This window comes from Vipera ursinii (genome assembly GCF_947247035.1).
Source record: "Vipera ursinii genome assembly, chromosome: 1".
Classification (NCBI taxonomy): Eukaryota; Metazoa; Chordata; class Lepidosauria; order Squamata; family Viperidae; genus Vipera; species Vipera ursinii.
Window position 1 is genome coordinate 21,939,852 of NC_139512.1, and position 16,474 is coordinate 21,956,325.

Below are 16,474 nucleotides of genomic sequence, written 5' to 3' on the forward strand. Positions count from 1 at the left end.
TAAACTATATGCTCAGCTCTACAGTAGAATTTGTCTCAAATTTCTTCTAAGCAACCCACATAAAAGTTCATTATGCTAACAAACCTTCTAAAATACATCCTTTGTTTTTAATGGAAAAAAATCCAAAATTTATTGCTTGTCCAAATTCCAGCAAAGGTACAGACAACAGAAATAATTGGGACAACTACCTTAGTCTTAAAAACATATTTTTGATAAATTATATTTTAAAAATGACATCCAGGTGTATATTAAACTAGGAGGAATTAACAAAAAAAACTACAAAACCTTGGTTTTTTGCTTTTCTGAAATATATATTTCAAGATTACAAAAGGATTTATTAGATTTTATAAAATCTCTTATAATTTCATTTGAATATGCAGACAGAACTTTTAAGTTAAATGGATGAAAGACTGCACAGTAATATAAATCATTCTTACTTAGAAGAGAGTTTTGTTAAAATTTCTGGTTTGTATTATCTGCAAAATGGAACAATCCAGTTAAAACTAAACACAGCTAGGAACCACGTAAATCACTGATGAAAGTTCATTTATTTCATGGAACCTTTAATCTTGACTTTGTAGTGTTTGCTTCATGCACTTGTGATGTCTCTTGCTAATTTCCAGCAAACTATCAACAGCACTAAAGGCCATTTTCCACCTAATGGATAATTCTGGGGCATAATTAAATGTTGGCTTAAGCAAGGAAATTTAATTAAGTTGACATTTAGAACAGTTCTGTTATTGCGTACTGTGTAGTTTTTGATGTTATGATAGCTTAACTGGATTTCAATAAGAGTTTTAATGTGATCTGCATATTCAAAAGGATAACATAATTTCAAATATATATTATCTAAAAATATATTTTTATGGAGATACCTAGCTTACTGTTTGCATAAGTAATTCTTCTGGTGATTATTTAATGACATTACTTGTAGATTTAACAAAAACTGGTTCAGCCTGGTAGGTGCAAGAATAGCATGCTCGCAAGCTGTGCAAATACACATTTGAAAGCAATTCTACCAGCAAAGGTCTTGTACGAAATGCATCTATTTTTTGGAGAATGTTTACTGCGTTATTATTTGTCAATTGGCTGAAAACTGGAGAAAACAAGGGGATGTTAAAAATAAAGAACTGGAAACCATCAGAATTAGGTTTTGCAGATGTGAATGGTCTGTGTAGTTATGTTCCTTTCAGACAATTGTCTCAGAAATTTTATGTCCAGTCTTCCTAGTTAACCATGGCTCATGAAGGAGTTACATGTCTGCACAATAAACAAGTTTATAGTTTACTTATAAGCCAAGGTGTATGCAGATTCTACATTGTGTCATCTAATTCGGACCAGGATTTGCCTGAGAAATCCGTATTGCTTTAAGGAACTGCCTATTTATTTTTGAAATTCAGTAATAAATTACTGACATCCAAATCTTAGAACTAAATGAAGGCTTAGAACAAGCACTTTCTATTACTTTTTTCTTCCATCATTTGAATTTCAATTTCTATATAATTTTGACTTTTTGTATACTTCATAAGTAAATGCAGAATTTGAGATAACTGAAGACTTGGTAAGAACCTTACAAAATTAATTTAATCCAGTTCATATAGCAAAGCATTTTCAAAGGTGACTGCACACTGTGTTCTGTGACAGCTTGTATACTCCACATTACCATCTTGCATATTAGTTTCCTCTAGTGCAGTGGGAGCTAACCTGTTTAACTCTTCTTTGTTCTGTGAGGACTCCTTATGTTCATTCACTTCCTCTCCCTTCTGAAGCTCAGTTTGCACTGAGGACGTGGCTCTTTCGCCTGTTGCAAAAGAAAGTCCTGACTCATGTAATTTATTTTTCTGCAACTTCCCCAGAATCCTCCCACTGGGATTACTAGGGTCAAACTCCATACAATAGCTTGATCCCTTGCCAACTTGCCCCATTGTCTGCATAGTTGCAAATGAACCTGGAACACTCTTGGTTTGTTCAGAGCAATTTTCTTCATCTGTTAAAAGTTTGCTGCCATGTTCTTGTTCACTGCCCTCTCTTTTTTCTCTTCCGCCAGGTTCAAGGCTACCATTCTTTATCTGTTGAGTAGAAGAGACAGAAAGCATTTCACTGTTTCAACCTAAGAAACAAGCTCATTAACCAAACAAGAACAACTTGCATTTTCTCCTTGCCTGGCCCTATCACAAACGTGTGCTCCTATCTTCTTCCTGTAAACATAGTTGGAGACTCTGTTTCTTAACCCTCCTAATCCTTTGTTAGATTAGGAGGGTTAAGAAACTCTCCAAGTTTCCTAACCCTGACAGCAAAATATAATTACCAAGGCAATGGGGGCTTCCTTAGCAGCAATGCTGCATTATATCAGACAGGTGTTTAGTGTGTATTTAGCAAAAAGAATCATGATTAATGTATACAAAATGCCTTCTGCTTACTCAATGCCTCAGAACCATATGGACTTGGAGAAATGTTTGTTCCTGGAGAAATGTTATGATTCTAGATCAGGGGTGTCAAACTGCCAGCCCGCGGGCCGGACATGTCATCAGGAAACCGTACCCACCCCATTGCCAGCAGTGGAGAAAAAGCTCCAATACGTCGCGCAACGTCACTTGACGTCACGAGTTTGACATGTCTGTCTAGATGAAGAAGTAGTTGATCTGCTTGGTCTTTCAGCTTCTGTAATATGCCAGTTGGTTCTACTTTGTTAATCATTTAAATATTAAATGGTCATATTGATAGCCTAGCTAGCTCTATGAGAAATTAGATATGCTTCAAATGCTTGTGAGGAGTATGACTGGGAAGGGAAAGATGAACAAATTTGCTTCTAAGTTCTCAAAGTCCAATTTGCCAAGATATAAACTAATTACTCTCACCCAACAATGTTCTTCAAGGCTACATTCAAATGCCTATCAGTCAAATCAAGTTGAACTACTTGAAATATTTCAGCCTTTAGGTAAAGGTAAAGGTTTTCCTGTCCGGTCATGTCTAACTCTAGGGGGCAGTGCTCATCTCCCATTTCTTGGCCAAGAGGGCCAAGACATTAATTACATCTTGTGGTCATGTGGCCAGTATGACTATATGCCAAGGTGCACAGAACACTGTTACGTTCCCACTCAAGTGGTATCTATCTACTCACATCTGCATGCTTTTGAACTGCTAGGTGGATAGGAGCTGGGACAAGTGATGGGAGCTCACCCCATTGATCCAGGCTGTCAGTTTCCCAGCTGACAAGCTTGGTGTCTTTAACCACGAACCACTGCACAACCCCAGCATTTCAGATTTAAGCTCCGTTCACACAAGTGGAGCATCACACATGAGTGCAAGCTCCATGCGAATGGAGGGCATGCGCATGCGACCGCACAAATGGAGCTGTGCGTACATGAACCTGCCACTCACACATATACACACACACACACATGCCGGGCCAGGCCACTAAGCTGGAAAAGTTGGGGACTGCTGATCTAAAACAATATGGCAACAACCATAATAATAATTAAGCAATGAGCCTCATTATCTGAATAGATAATTCCAGCCTAGTACAATAAGAGCTAGAACTTTTGATACAATGGATTTTGGCTGGCAAGATATAAAGGCAGCACAATTTCTAAATGATGAGAAAGTAAATACAACATAATAGTTGTGAAACAATAATATGTAATAGTAGAATCTGAAGCATTCGCAAAATAAAAGTAGAACTAGGATTTAAATGTAGTTGTTTGCTCTCCTTAAAGTTTTTTGCTTATTGCAGTGTAGACTATTCTACACTAGTCTCAGCCAAGGAGCAAAGTCCAAAATGCACTCTGGACTTTCCCAATCTGATTTAAGATAAAGGAAAATTTAAACAACCTGTAATATTTTCAGTATCATACAAAATTCAATGTACCGGTATATTGGCAGGCCTAGAAGTCCAGCAAGAAAACAAAAATAGTGTAACTATTTTTAGATATCTTGATACTTAAGTAATTAATCATAATTTAGAAGGAACTCTAAAATAATCAGTCGCAATAACCTTGCTTTCTTTTTATTAGCATTTTGAATTTTACTCTATAAATAAATCTCACATCAATATTCTATTATTATTCACCTTACGGTTTTCTTCAATATTTTCTTCAAAATATTGTCTGTCTACATAATTTATACACATATCCTGTCACAAGCTAAAATCTATACAGTACATAGCATATGCATTTTTGTTTGGGGAGATGTAATTAATTTAATTTAGCAAAGAAAAGGGAAGATGATCAGTCATTTCTTATTAGGCCAATGCAACATTCTGGACTATGAATGGATAGGTACATAGCACCAATTGACTCTTCCATAAACCAAACTCACCTTTTTTAAGTGTGTACAACAACTGTGTAGGGCAGCCTCATAATGCCAAAAAAATATATAGACTTGCTTTAAGAAGTTGTTGATAGCCAATATGTGTTCTGAAACATCTTTTACCCATTTGAATCCAAGGTGCTGCTGCAACAACCCTAGGTGCTTTATCTCTGAACAATGCATACTGTACAGTATTCTACTTTCCAAATCACTGTTCTATTATACAAAGAATAAGCCCTCAAGAACATTAATCAGGACTGGTGTGGGTAACCATAGTGATAGATCCTCTCGGGTTTAGAAACAGGTAACAGACATATGCTGAATAACCATTTACCTTTAATCTGATCTGGCTTTTGCCCTCAGAGACATCCAGTACTTCAATTAATGGCTTGTGTTCCTTCTCCGATGGACTGGAGCAGCAGATCCCTGGGTGACTGACAAACTTATCAACATTGTTTTCAGTGATAAACCATCTTTCCTAAAAGTAAAACAAACATGGAAGGATTTAAATTTCATTTCAAAGTAAAAACATTAGTTCTGAAGACACCACAAGTTTCTTTTATTCTTTTTCTTCAAGGAGACTTTCATGATGCAGAGAGCCTTTGAGGGGGAAAAAAGGACCGCCCCTACAATTGCCATACATTCAGAAGCAGCTTCTTTATTTATTTATTTATTTAATTTGTATAATAATAATAATAATAATAATAATAATAATAATAATAATAATAATAATAATAATAATAATAATAATAATCTGCTGCTCTCCAGATGTGAAGGACTACAACTCTTAACATGATCTTTGACACCAAATTGGGAACGCATGCTCTGAAAGCATCCAATTGCACTGTTTTTGGAAAAAGGGAAGGAATGACAAATGGGAACAGCAAAGGGCAAGGATGGTGCAGTAGTCAAGGAGCTGAACTGTCACCAAGGAGCCAACCTTCACTCACAGAAGTTCACTGGGGACTTTGGGCAACACCCTCCCCCCTCAGCCCAGCCTAACTCACAAGATTTGAGAGGGGAATAGAAAGCGGGAGCAGAACGTAGGGTACTCTGAGCTCTTAAGCCATATACTATAAATGAAATCAGATAATACAATAGCACTCTGAAGACAAAAAAAACTGTGAACATTATATACTAATGAATGGAACATGTACCAGAATATTATGCTGAAATTATGGCTATATGGCTTAAAAAAGTAACTTCCAAAAATTAAATAAGGTTGTCAGCTCTATAATGATATTTTTTACAGCAGTTTCAGAAGCCATTTTTTGCCAAGAACTTCTTTGTCATATAGGCAAGATTTTGACCCACTTTCCAATGGAAAATGCTAAACAACAACATAAAAGTATAACACCAGTTTAGTTCTAGCTTCAATTCTCAAGAATATTTTTGTAGCCACCTTATAATATGAAAAAAATTCCATAAATTAGCATATAATATTGATTAAAAATAGTAAAAAGTATGGAAGTAGAATCTATTAAGTAACAGAAAGAAGCAGCATGGAATATGTGCATCTTTAAGGTTTTATTTTGTGGGAAGTCAGCCCCCAGAGAAGGAAATATTAAAAGGGCAGAAAAATATATTTCCTCAAAGGAACTTAAAGAGGCAGAAAAGCATGCCCAGTTTTTCTTAATAGCCCCAAGTCTCCCTCCCCCAAGCAACAACCATGTTGTTTATCCCCAGCTTGGACTGAACCATGATGAAGACTTTTCTTTCAACAATGTTGTTCAAAAAAGAATGTTCTTATTTGTGTAGATTTTATAACTTTTGGAATATTGTTTTTTAATGCATTGGTTTATTTACTGTACATGCACCAGCAATAAATTATTACAAACACTTCAAGCAGAAATTGGTTCAAGCATATACAAAAGATTGTGGATGCTGGTAGCACAGTGCTGCAAAAAAAAGTTCTAGACTGACTATGCAACCTTTGTCAGAAATGTATATAGTTGCTCTACTTTTCCCCATCATTACATCTTGATGCTAAAAATGCTGGCAAAACACGAATTAACACGGAATACTTTATCTTCCCAAAAAATTCTTCGGGTTGAAACCCCAAAATAGGCGCCAGAGCATCCACCAATATCTCTTCCAGATTTTCCTGTGGCTTCTCCTTTAAACCTCTTATCCTCAGGGCAAACTCCATATCTCTATATTGCATCAACATTTCGTCATCAATTTTATTCATTTTTTCCTCAATTTCACCCATTTTAGCCTCCATCATCAAGTTATTTTGTTTCACTTCTTCCACACATTCATCCAGATTCTCAATACAGCCTGAAAGCGCCTGAAATGCCAGCAAAATATCCTCCCATATTTTCTTATTTTTCTCTTCAATAAGTTCTGCCACATGCTCAAATATTTTTTCAGACTGAGTTTTTAAAGCATCTTTTAAAGCATACTGTAAATCTTTTAAAGTCAATACCTGTGCAGCAACTTCAGAGGGTGACTTCGAAGACTGCATTCCAAACTGCTGAGCAGGCAATACCCCTGCACTTTTAAAAACATATCTAGACGATTTGGAAGCCATTTTTGCAACAAGTTAACTTTCGTTACTCACTTTCACTTTTCTAGTCCATTTGCTACTTTATAGTTTTTTTTTATTACATTTATATCCCGCCCTTCTCCGAAGACTCAGGGTGGCTTACAAGCTTAGCAGTAGCCTTCATTCTATGTATATGCCTGCTTCTTAGGGCTTTCACACACACACCCCAAGCGGCATTATTACAAAGTCAGCTTAATTGCCCCCAACAATCTGGGTCCTCATTTTACCTACCTCGGAAGGATGGAAGGCTGAGTCAAGTCTTATAGATCACATTTATGCAGCTCCAAATTTTAATTAATTCTGTTAAGGTTTTAAAAATCCAGTTTACAAATTCCTCTTCAGTATCCAGGCAATCACTTTCACTTTAGAAAAAAACACTTTCGCTTCTTGTTACAAAAAAGTCACTCAGACGCCATCTTCCCCTTCTCTTAGAACGATCGTTGAAACATGAAGAAAGTTAAAATTCCGGAGTTAAAGCCTTGTACTTGCTGTTTATACGACTCCCGCATCAGCTCTGCCTGCTTCAATCATTCAGGATGACAACCAGATCCGGCAGGGAATGGATTCAGCGTCTTGTTCTGCTTAAAGCAAAAGAGTCCTCTGATCCGGAGCATTCCCAGGCTTCGGGGGAGCTCTCACCCTTCAAGCCCCAAAACAAATGTTCTGGGGCTCTAGGGGAGCTCTACCCCTACCTGGAAGCTCCCCCTCCCCTCTTCGCCTGAGGAGAAGGGTTTTCAGGCCGCGGAACAGCTGATTGTCAGCTGTTCCGTGGCTTAAACGGAGACGGAGGGCCAGCGGTCGATTTCGACCATCCGCACCGCTGAAGCGCCACCCGGAAGTCGTGAATCACTACAGTTTTAAGTTGGTAACGTGGTTCTTAAGTAAATCTAGCTTCCCCATTGATTTTACTTGTCAGAAGTTCGCAAAAGAGGATCACAGGAGCCTGGGACATTGCAACCATCATAAATATGAGTCAATTGCCAAGGGTCTGAATTTTGATCACATAACCATGAGGATTCTACAACAGTCATGTAAAAACGGTCATAAGTCTATTTTATGCACCTTTACTTGAAGCTCATTTGTAATCTCTAGGTAAAGGTAAAGGTTCCCCCGCACTTGCATGCTAGTCGTTTCCAACTTTAGGGGCCGGTGCATCTCTGTTTCAAAGCCGAAGAGCCAGCGCTTGTCCGAGGACGTCTCTGTGGTCATGTGGCCGGCATGACTAGACGCCAGAGGCACACGGAATGCTGTTACCTTCCCACCGTAGTGGTCCCTATTTTTCTACTGGAATTTTTACGTGCTTTCGAACTGCTAGGTTGGCAGAGGCTGGGACGAGTAACAGGCGCTCACTCTGTTATGCGGCACTTGGGATTCGACACACCAAACTGCCAACCATCTGATTGACAAGCTCAGCGTCCTAACCCACATGTCGGCTTCTATAATATATAAATCCAAAGTTAAGATTGGAAATGCCTATACAAAGAAAGAACAGAATTGATATAATACTAGCCAATAGTACTACACTGATTTTTTTTCTAAATTATTAAATATTCCAAAAATGTAGCTAATATTGATGGGCATTTCTAAATTCAATCATTTTTTCTTATACATGGAAAGTTTTAATAGGCAGAAAAACAGGCATAGGCAACAAAGTTAATAGCAGTAGGAGCTTACAGTGAAGCTGTGGGAGGGGCGCGGTCCAAAGAAGTTTTGGGGGTCATGACAGACGTGCTCCAAAAGCTTTGGGGCGTTAAGATTGCTGATTAAATTTTTAAATTAGAATGTTAATGGATTAAATTTATCATAGAGGAGAAAGAAAGTTTTTTTTTAATATTTAACACAATTTAAGATGGATGTTATTTGCTTGTTAGAAAAGTATATTAGGGTTATGGACTAAAAGTATGTGTTGAACTAAGAATGGGTATGCAAGCTCCTAATTAACAACAAGTTGTCTTACAGACTGCTTAAACCTTTTTTTTACTCTTTTTATTTGAACTCAAGGATGACTTGGAACTGCGAGACATTTGGCGTGATACATGCAAGAATTATTTTTGATTATGGTTTAGTTTGGTTGGAGGTTATTAAGGTTAATAGATAGGCGCTTTTGGCGCGTAACTGAGAATTTGTTTAGAAATTAGAGAAAGGTTGGAGAATGTAAATAGTAGGTGAAAGTTTTTTTTCCTTTCTTTTTTTTTTGAAATTAATATGAATAAGGACTGGGATTAAGAAAATCTATTCTGAGTAAAGCTCTTTTTCTGTTTTTCTCTTTTTCTTTTTTACTTTATTTGTAATATTAATATTGTTTGTATTCATTTTACATGAGCTAGAGGGAGATAGAATTAATAGTTTATTGCTGATAACATAGGGGTGCTTATGTTTGTTTTTTGATTTTATACCCTGTATTTAGCTCTGGGAAGTCGGGGGGGGGGAGGAGGGAATGGGGGGAAGGGATAGGGAGGGTTGGGTGGGGGTGGGGGAGGGGGGGATTAAAGTCAAAATGTATTGTAAAACTTTTTAAATAAAAAAAATAGCAGTAGGAGCTGTATAGGTCAACTATAACTTCATATCTCAGAAAACAATTATTCAGCTCACATAAGCAATCAAATTTTGGGTGTTTCAACACTAGCAATGAAAGGTATGGACATATGAGCACAACTGAGCTACACGGCATGGGCCTATCTCAATCTCTATATGGCTCCACATGCTGAAAATCTTACCTGACTTCAGTGAACTAAAGACAATTATTTGTGATTTTATCTTCATTGTGGAATAGTCACATCAATGGCAATGTTTGTAATAAATTCATAGGTTCAGTAAACCATTAAAGTAATGACTTTGCAGCAGCCTCTGATAAAAACACCAGAGTTATTTGTGTAGCTCCATCATCACTGATCCGTACTGAAATAGAAAGTTATTTGTGTACCTCCCTGTCATCATTGATCCGTACCTAAAAAGATAATAAAATGGACAGATCTTTTTTATTCAGTTGGACACTTGACATTTGAAACCCCATTTAACAAATTAGTAACCTTTGAGTAGATGAAAAATTACATTGCCTCTCCAATGGACACAGCATTTACAGAAGGAGTTAGAGGCAAACTTTGTCATTATACAAAACTCTCTCAAAAATTAATACATTTTCCCAGCTAATGGGTACATTTTGAATGATGAGACAAAAGTTCAACAAGTCATGGATCTAATTACTATTACAAGAAAAAAAATATTTTCCACAGTGGTTGGCAAAATCTAGCATGTAGAAGGAATGGGAGAGAAATCAGGCCAGCGTTCAGTAATACCAGAATAAAAATAAGAATGATTGTCAGAAAAGGTAAATAGAAATCCTAACAACAAAGAATGCCAAATGTTGCAGAATAACAACTTGGCTATATTCTTACAAACCTATCTTTTTTGTGCCTTTTATAGAAATCTCTTTTAGAGTAATTATCCCTTCTGAAATTTTCAGTCCATGGGATCTCCTTATCATATATTGGTTGAAACTAGGAATGTTTCCCAAGTTTGATTGGTGAGCCAGTAACATCTGTTTGTATAGATTAGGCAACTGTCACCTATGTCAACATCTCTATGCAACTGTCAATGACTTTTATGTGATTTTGGAAGTCTCAACTAGTCTGCAAAGCTGCAGCTAGACTGATGGAAAAAATACAGGTAGTCCTCAACTAACAAAAATTCATTTAATGACCATTCAAAGTTACATTACTGAAAAAAGTGACTTAGAACCATTTTTCACACTTATGATCCTTGTAGTATCAATGATATCAATGACATGATCCATGGTCATGTGATCAAAATTCAGATACTTGGCAACTGACCCATATTTACGACGATGGCAGTGTCCTTGGGTCATATGATCCTTTAGCGACCACCTTTTGTGATCTTCTGACAAGCGAAGTCACTGAGGAAGCCAAATTCACTTAACAACCATGCTACTAATTTAAAAACTGCAATGATTCACTTAAAAACTATGGCAAGAAGGGTCATAAAAAGAGGCAAAATTCACTTAGCAACTGTCTCAATTATCAACAAATATCTTGGGCTCAATTGTGGTTGTAAGTTGAGGACTACTTGTAGTTATCAGAAGTATATATTTCATTAATTGAAACAATTTCATTGGTGGCTGCTCCATTTTTTTAACTTAATATAAAGGGCTGATCAGTAACCTTGAAATCCTAAATTCTTGTAAACAACTGAACATGACTACAGTATTTTTTACATATTAGCTGTCCATGTACTTAGATCTCTTAGATCAGGGGTCCCCAACCTCCAGTCCACAGACCAGTACTGGTCCACGACCTGTGGGGGACTAGTCCACACAAGCGGCGGGTGAGCTTGCAAAACCTTCCCCTCCACCACCGCCGCCACTGACAGTTCACAGAGCCAGAAAGGTTGGCAACCGCTGCCTTAGATGTTCTACTAACTGTATGACAATTGGCTGGAATTGCAATTGCTTTGCCTAGACTTTAAAATTCTCTTTCTACAGAGATACATCTCCTATTCTGTAGTGAATTTCCAACAAAATGAAAAATCAAGTTTCTTCTATATCTAGTTTCTATCTTCAAAATGAACAAAATCTCTTAATAGTTTTTATTTTGTGAGCACACGTCTATATATTATATAGATATTTTACAATAGATATTGCTGAACAAAAAGATCAAGCTTTGAATTGTTTTTGTCATTGGGCAAAAGTAGAATTTATTTTAAAGTGTAATTCTTAATTTCCATATGGTATGAAACCAAGCATCTGTTTTACAAAAGCTGGATTTGACTTTATTTCTGCTCCATCCCACAGGCAATAGTGAAAAGGGAGAATGTTTGAGCCAGGTGCTTTACATAGGTATCTTCTGCTGGCAATGATTTAGCATTACATGAAAGGTGTCCCAAGACACAGAGCTTCTACAATCTAGAACTCCTTTATCAGTGATCTTGTGAGTGATTCAGTGTTCAGATTATTTGATAGAAAAAGCAGATAAGAGTTAAGAATGGGACAATATACCATAGAATATTACTCTAAAGAGAGGAATGTATTAAAACATTATTCTTTTTAACAAAATCTTGCCCCAAATGAAGATATTCTAGATTTCTAAAGTCCACATTGAAAGTCTACAGATTACATATCCAATGAATAATGCTGCAAAAGGGAGAAAATGAATAGGAAGGCCCTTATCACTTTCTAGGATTAAAAACTGAATTAACTACTGCCATCAAGTAATAAGCCTTATATCCAACTACAATATCATCACTGAGCAGTAAAAGAAAAACAGCAATGGGAAACCAATGTTTACCCAGCCAGTGGCATAACTGTCCCCCCTTCCAATAGTCCAGTATTCTGATACATCATTTCTAAAGAGTCCTATGACTTCCATTCACAGGACATCAAACCACTACCAAAAATATCAGTAATGCACAGTAATTAAGCAATTATGTATTTACTGCATCAAGTAAAGCTACAACCTAAAAAATAGAGCTATGAAAACTTGCTTCTGAATATATTTGCTATGCTGACCTTCAAACTGTGATAACAAAATAGCAAACAACTGTAAATTTAAATCAATAACTAATTTATTACTTCAATTGCTGAAAGAATTAAATTACTGGGCAAATTAGATAAAATCTACTATCCTACATTCTGTACAGAAAGGATGAAATAAAATACATGGAGAATTTTGAACTATCATGCATATTTCCAAATTGTAAAGAACTTAAATACAGTAGACTATAGGAGGTAATATAAAAATCTAAAGTGTAATTTACCTGTAAATTATCATAATTTGAACCAAAATAGAACTTTGTCCAAATTCCAGTGGTTTCAGGAGATTTGATGAGGATAATGACAATATTATTAGGTGATACATTAACTTCACTTTCTGGAGAAGATAATTTATTTTCAGGAAGAAATTGCAAGAGGAAATTGTAGGAAACAGAGTCTTTGTTTGCAAAATTCACCCAGTAGTAATTTGTGCCCACTTCCCCCTGGAAACTCAAGGGAACAATATCTGGAACCTGTAAGAGGATCACCAAAGACTTTTCATCTTGAGTACAATTAAAAGGAGGACATAGAGTGCTGGCAGAAGATATTGAAGGATCAGGACTGCAAGTAGACGTTATATGAGTATCTACAGCAATTTCAAGCTTTTGTGAAGGCTGAACAGAAGAAACAGTGGTTCTCTTTCCAGGGTACAAAAAAGAATGTTCCACGTGGTTAGAAGTAGTGGGGTTTGCTGTATCTATTGACAAAGTTGTGTCCGAAGGATCCAAGCTATCAGAGGACCATATACACGGGATTGTGCTGTTATCTGGACATAATGGGAGTTCAACATTAGCGATGTTGGGACTTTTATTAAGTTCCATGTCGGTACAGAGATGTTCCTGCTTTAAAGAAACAACAGGATCTGTAGGGAGTTCCCAAGCCTGGTCAGTATGCAGAGAGGGAGAAAGGGAATCTAAGCCGGTACCTTCAGGCTGTGCACCCAAGATCACGTTGTTACTGCTTCTGGTCAACCCCGGATCCCCTTCACTATTGTTCTCGTTGCACGTGGGAAGTGCAGCACTAAATTCAGAAGCACAAGAAACGATGGAATTCTCTTCTCCCGAACGCATCGACAACTCCAGATCGTTACGTGTAGTCCGTTCGTGAGCACCGAGCGGAACTGGGTCAGAAACTAAAGCGGTCTCCACAGACTCATTTGTTGTAGCAACAGCCAAAGAGAGTGTCGGAGTTATTTCTACATCGGACACAAGAACGGGAAGCGCCTGCTCAGAATAGCTGGTCTTTTGACACACTTCCGCACCGTCCTTATCCGGGCTGATGCAGCTGCCTTCTTGCAGCTGCTCCTCGTTTTCTGCCGAGGCCTCGATTTGCTCTTGCGCAGCTTGAACGCTGAAAGTAAATCCCGCGTCAGGCTTCCGCAAAACCGGCAGCACGACCACCAGTTGTTTCTTGGCTTTGTTGAACGTGGCTCGTCCACGGCTCTCGTCCACGGCGTAGGGCAAAGGGAGGCGCAGACGGTAGGCAGCAGGGCTCTGCGAATCCAGCTGGAGTTCCTGGCCCCGGATCTCCAGCTGGGCCTGGGCGGCAGAGCTGAGCAACGGCAGTTCAATGGTCACCACCAGCTCGCGGGGGATCGGGCTAGGCGCGGAGTCCCGGCTGTTGCGATAATCCTGAAGGTCCACGTAGGAGCGGTGCTGGAGGGTCCATTGCGGAGTGGTGGCCGACGGGGCTGGCTTGGGCGCCGGGGGGCTCGGAGTTCCGTACTGCGGACTGGGCGGCGGATAGGTGTACGGCGAAGGGAAAGTCGGCAAGGGAGAGTCGTCTGGCTCTCCACCCTCTTCTGGAGGTGGCCGAGCTCCTGCGGCGAGCGGCGTCCGGAGCAGCGTGGCCTGCGGGACGCCCTTGTACTTGATGCGGCGGAGGGGGACGGCGTTGGTGCGGTCCAGTTGCGGGGAGAAGTTTTTCTCTACCGCCTCCAAGGCCGTGTCGTTCACCAGGCGGCGGAATTGGGCTAGGCGGGCGGCCAAGCGCAAGGTGTGCGGGTGGAAGACGACGTCGTAGACCAGGCGGCGAGGCCCACGCGGCTGGCTGCGGCTCAGTTCCTCGCGGCCCGGCGCTAAGGAGTGTGGCAGAAGCCAGTAGTAACCTCCAGGCTCCGGCCGAGGCTCCGGCCTCCCTATTAGCGGGTTGCTGCAGATGTTGATGTAACAGCGCCGGCTACCAGCCTGGCTCGTGCGCAGGACCCAGCCAGGCGTGGGGTGGAGGAAGCGGGCTTCGACGCCCCGCTGTCGCTCCATAGCTATCACTTCGGCCTCATAAATGGCCCTTTGTTCTGGATCGTTCAGTTCGGCCACGTACTCCGCGAAAAGAGTACGGAAGCCCTCGTCCTTGAAAGCGCTTGTCAGGCGCTCGGCTTCTTCTCCAGTCAGATTCAAATCCTCCAGGCCTAAATGGCCCGTCATGCCTGCAAAGGAGGCTTCGTTTCCTTTGCTCGGCCGATTCGACAGACAGTTCCAAAAAGGGAGGGGGGCAGGGAGCCGTCCTGGTCTCTGTAGAGCTGAACTCAAAACGATGTGGCGGTTATCGCTCGCTCGTGGTTTTTGTTGCCATGGAAACATTCCTAACAATATGGCGGCCCTGCTCTGTTGGCATAGCGACCACAGTAAACGGAATGCCAGCCCACCCCCTTTTGGGACGCAAAACAGACCAAGCGCTCTTGAGAGCGTGGACCTCTTTATGGCAAAGGGATCTTTGCCAGAAAATATAACGAACAGGACCAGAGCCACGTTGTGGTAGATACTTGACAGCATACTGGGAGCCTTCCAAACAACCGCCAAATTAAAAGAAAACTCAGCAGCAGGTGTAAACTTCCTGTCTCTATGAAGTCTAAGAAGTCATCTTAAGAGTCCAAACATCAAGTTTTGTTACCCCTGAGCATTTTTGGGATAGTGCAGCAGAGTAGACCCAGCCCTCAGTTCCCTTGTATGCCTAGAAGGCAAGAAATAAGCTGCTGGTATCAGGAACAACTACTGCATCTGCTCTTTCAAATACCATTTTTCCTTGGCTGGCACAATGATGGTCATAATCACAGGGCCCAGACAGAAAAGAATAAGTAGATGTAGTTACCAATTCTGTAAGCAGTAGATATAACTTTTCCTGGGTAATCATGCCTTAGCTCAGTGTGCCATTACAGCTATACCTGTTGTGATGGCCAAAAGCAAACTGCTGGTAAGTTGGAGAGGATCATACCAAGTTCCGTCAATTGTATTTCTCTCGTAATCCAACATGAAAGCATTTTTCAGCAAATGACTAACATTTGTTCACATCTTATATAGCTTACTAGATAGCCCATGACTTACTGGGTCAATATTTCAGATATTTTCATAGCACATTCCTTTTGAATAGTGGCAGAGCTTTTAATGTATTGCAAACGTTTTTACAAATTCCAAGGAAATACTCAGATGTACCTTCCTTGAAAGTACAACTGTATAGCAGTCAAACATAGCAGTTGATCACCGGAAATGTTTTATGACATATGTCACAAACAGCTTTATAATTTCTGTCATAAAATATTTTATAAAAATTGCCACATTCAAATTCCATGGGAATCATGGAGTCAGGAGTTTCGGTGCATACTTTAAATTAGCCCATTTGAAGTACCATGTATAAAAAAGTTTGATGCAGTTTCGTCCAGCTAAAGATTAGGGGAACAAGAGTTTTAATAGTACATAGATGTACTCAAGGCCATTAATATTTTAAAATAACTTAAGACTTCCATTGTGTGTGATCCTTTCTAAAGCTTCTATCAGAATAATTCCTGAAACTTGCTGTTGGTATGTACAAGTAACTTCTGGGCAATATCCTCTTTCACTTAAAAGAAAAATTGTTTTAAGTTTCTAACATCTTTCCTTTTAAGATATTGTTGATGCTTTACAACAGGAAAAGAGCACCAGCCTTTATTGCTCTTCTAAATTCAGATCAGTTGTAGATTTTAGCTTTTTAACTTTGGGTCATGATGCCTTTAAATTCTGGGACTTGTAGTTCTAACTAAATTGGAGACATTGGAGTTTGGGACAGCTGCTTTAATATTTAAGGATATTACACTAGTTCTG

General features: G+C 39.2%; 1 protein-coding gene across 2 annotated transcripts; it reads right to left on the reverse strand.

The window, feature by feature from the left end:
• Positions 1–857: 857 nt before the first annotated feature.
• DNAAF2 (dynein axonemal assembly factor 2) lies at positions 858–14,865 on the reverse strand. Of its 2 annotated transcripts, XM_083349530.1 has the most exons (4): positions 12,626–14,865; positions 4,643–4,786; positions 1,949–2,069; positions 1,574–1,801 (listed from the first exon to the last, which is right to left on the reverse strand). In XM_083349530.1, exons 1-4 carry the CDS (start codon positions 14,822–14,824, stop codon positions 1,584–1,586), a joined length of 2,682 nt encoding a protein of 893 aa, XP_083205656.1. In that variant the 5' UTR covers positions 14,825–14,865; the 3' UTR covers positions 1,574–1,583. The 2 variants fall into 2 exon arrangements, with proteins under 2 accessions (XP_083205655.1, XP_083205656.1); XM_083349529.1 differs by having other exon boundaries at positions 858–2,069.
• Between the last annotated feature and the right edge of the window lie 1,609 nt (positions 14,866–16,474).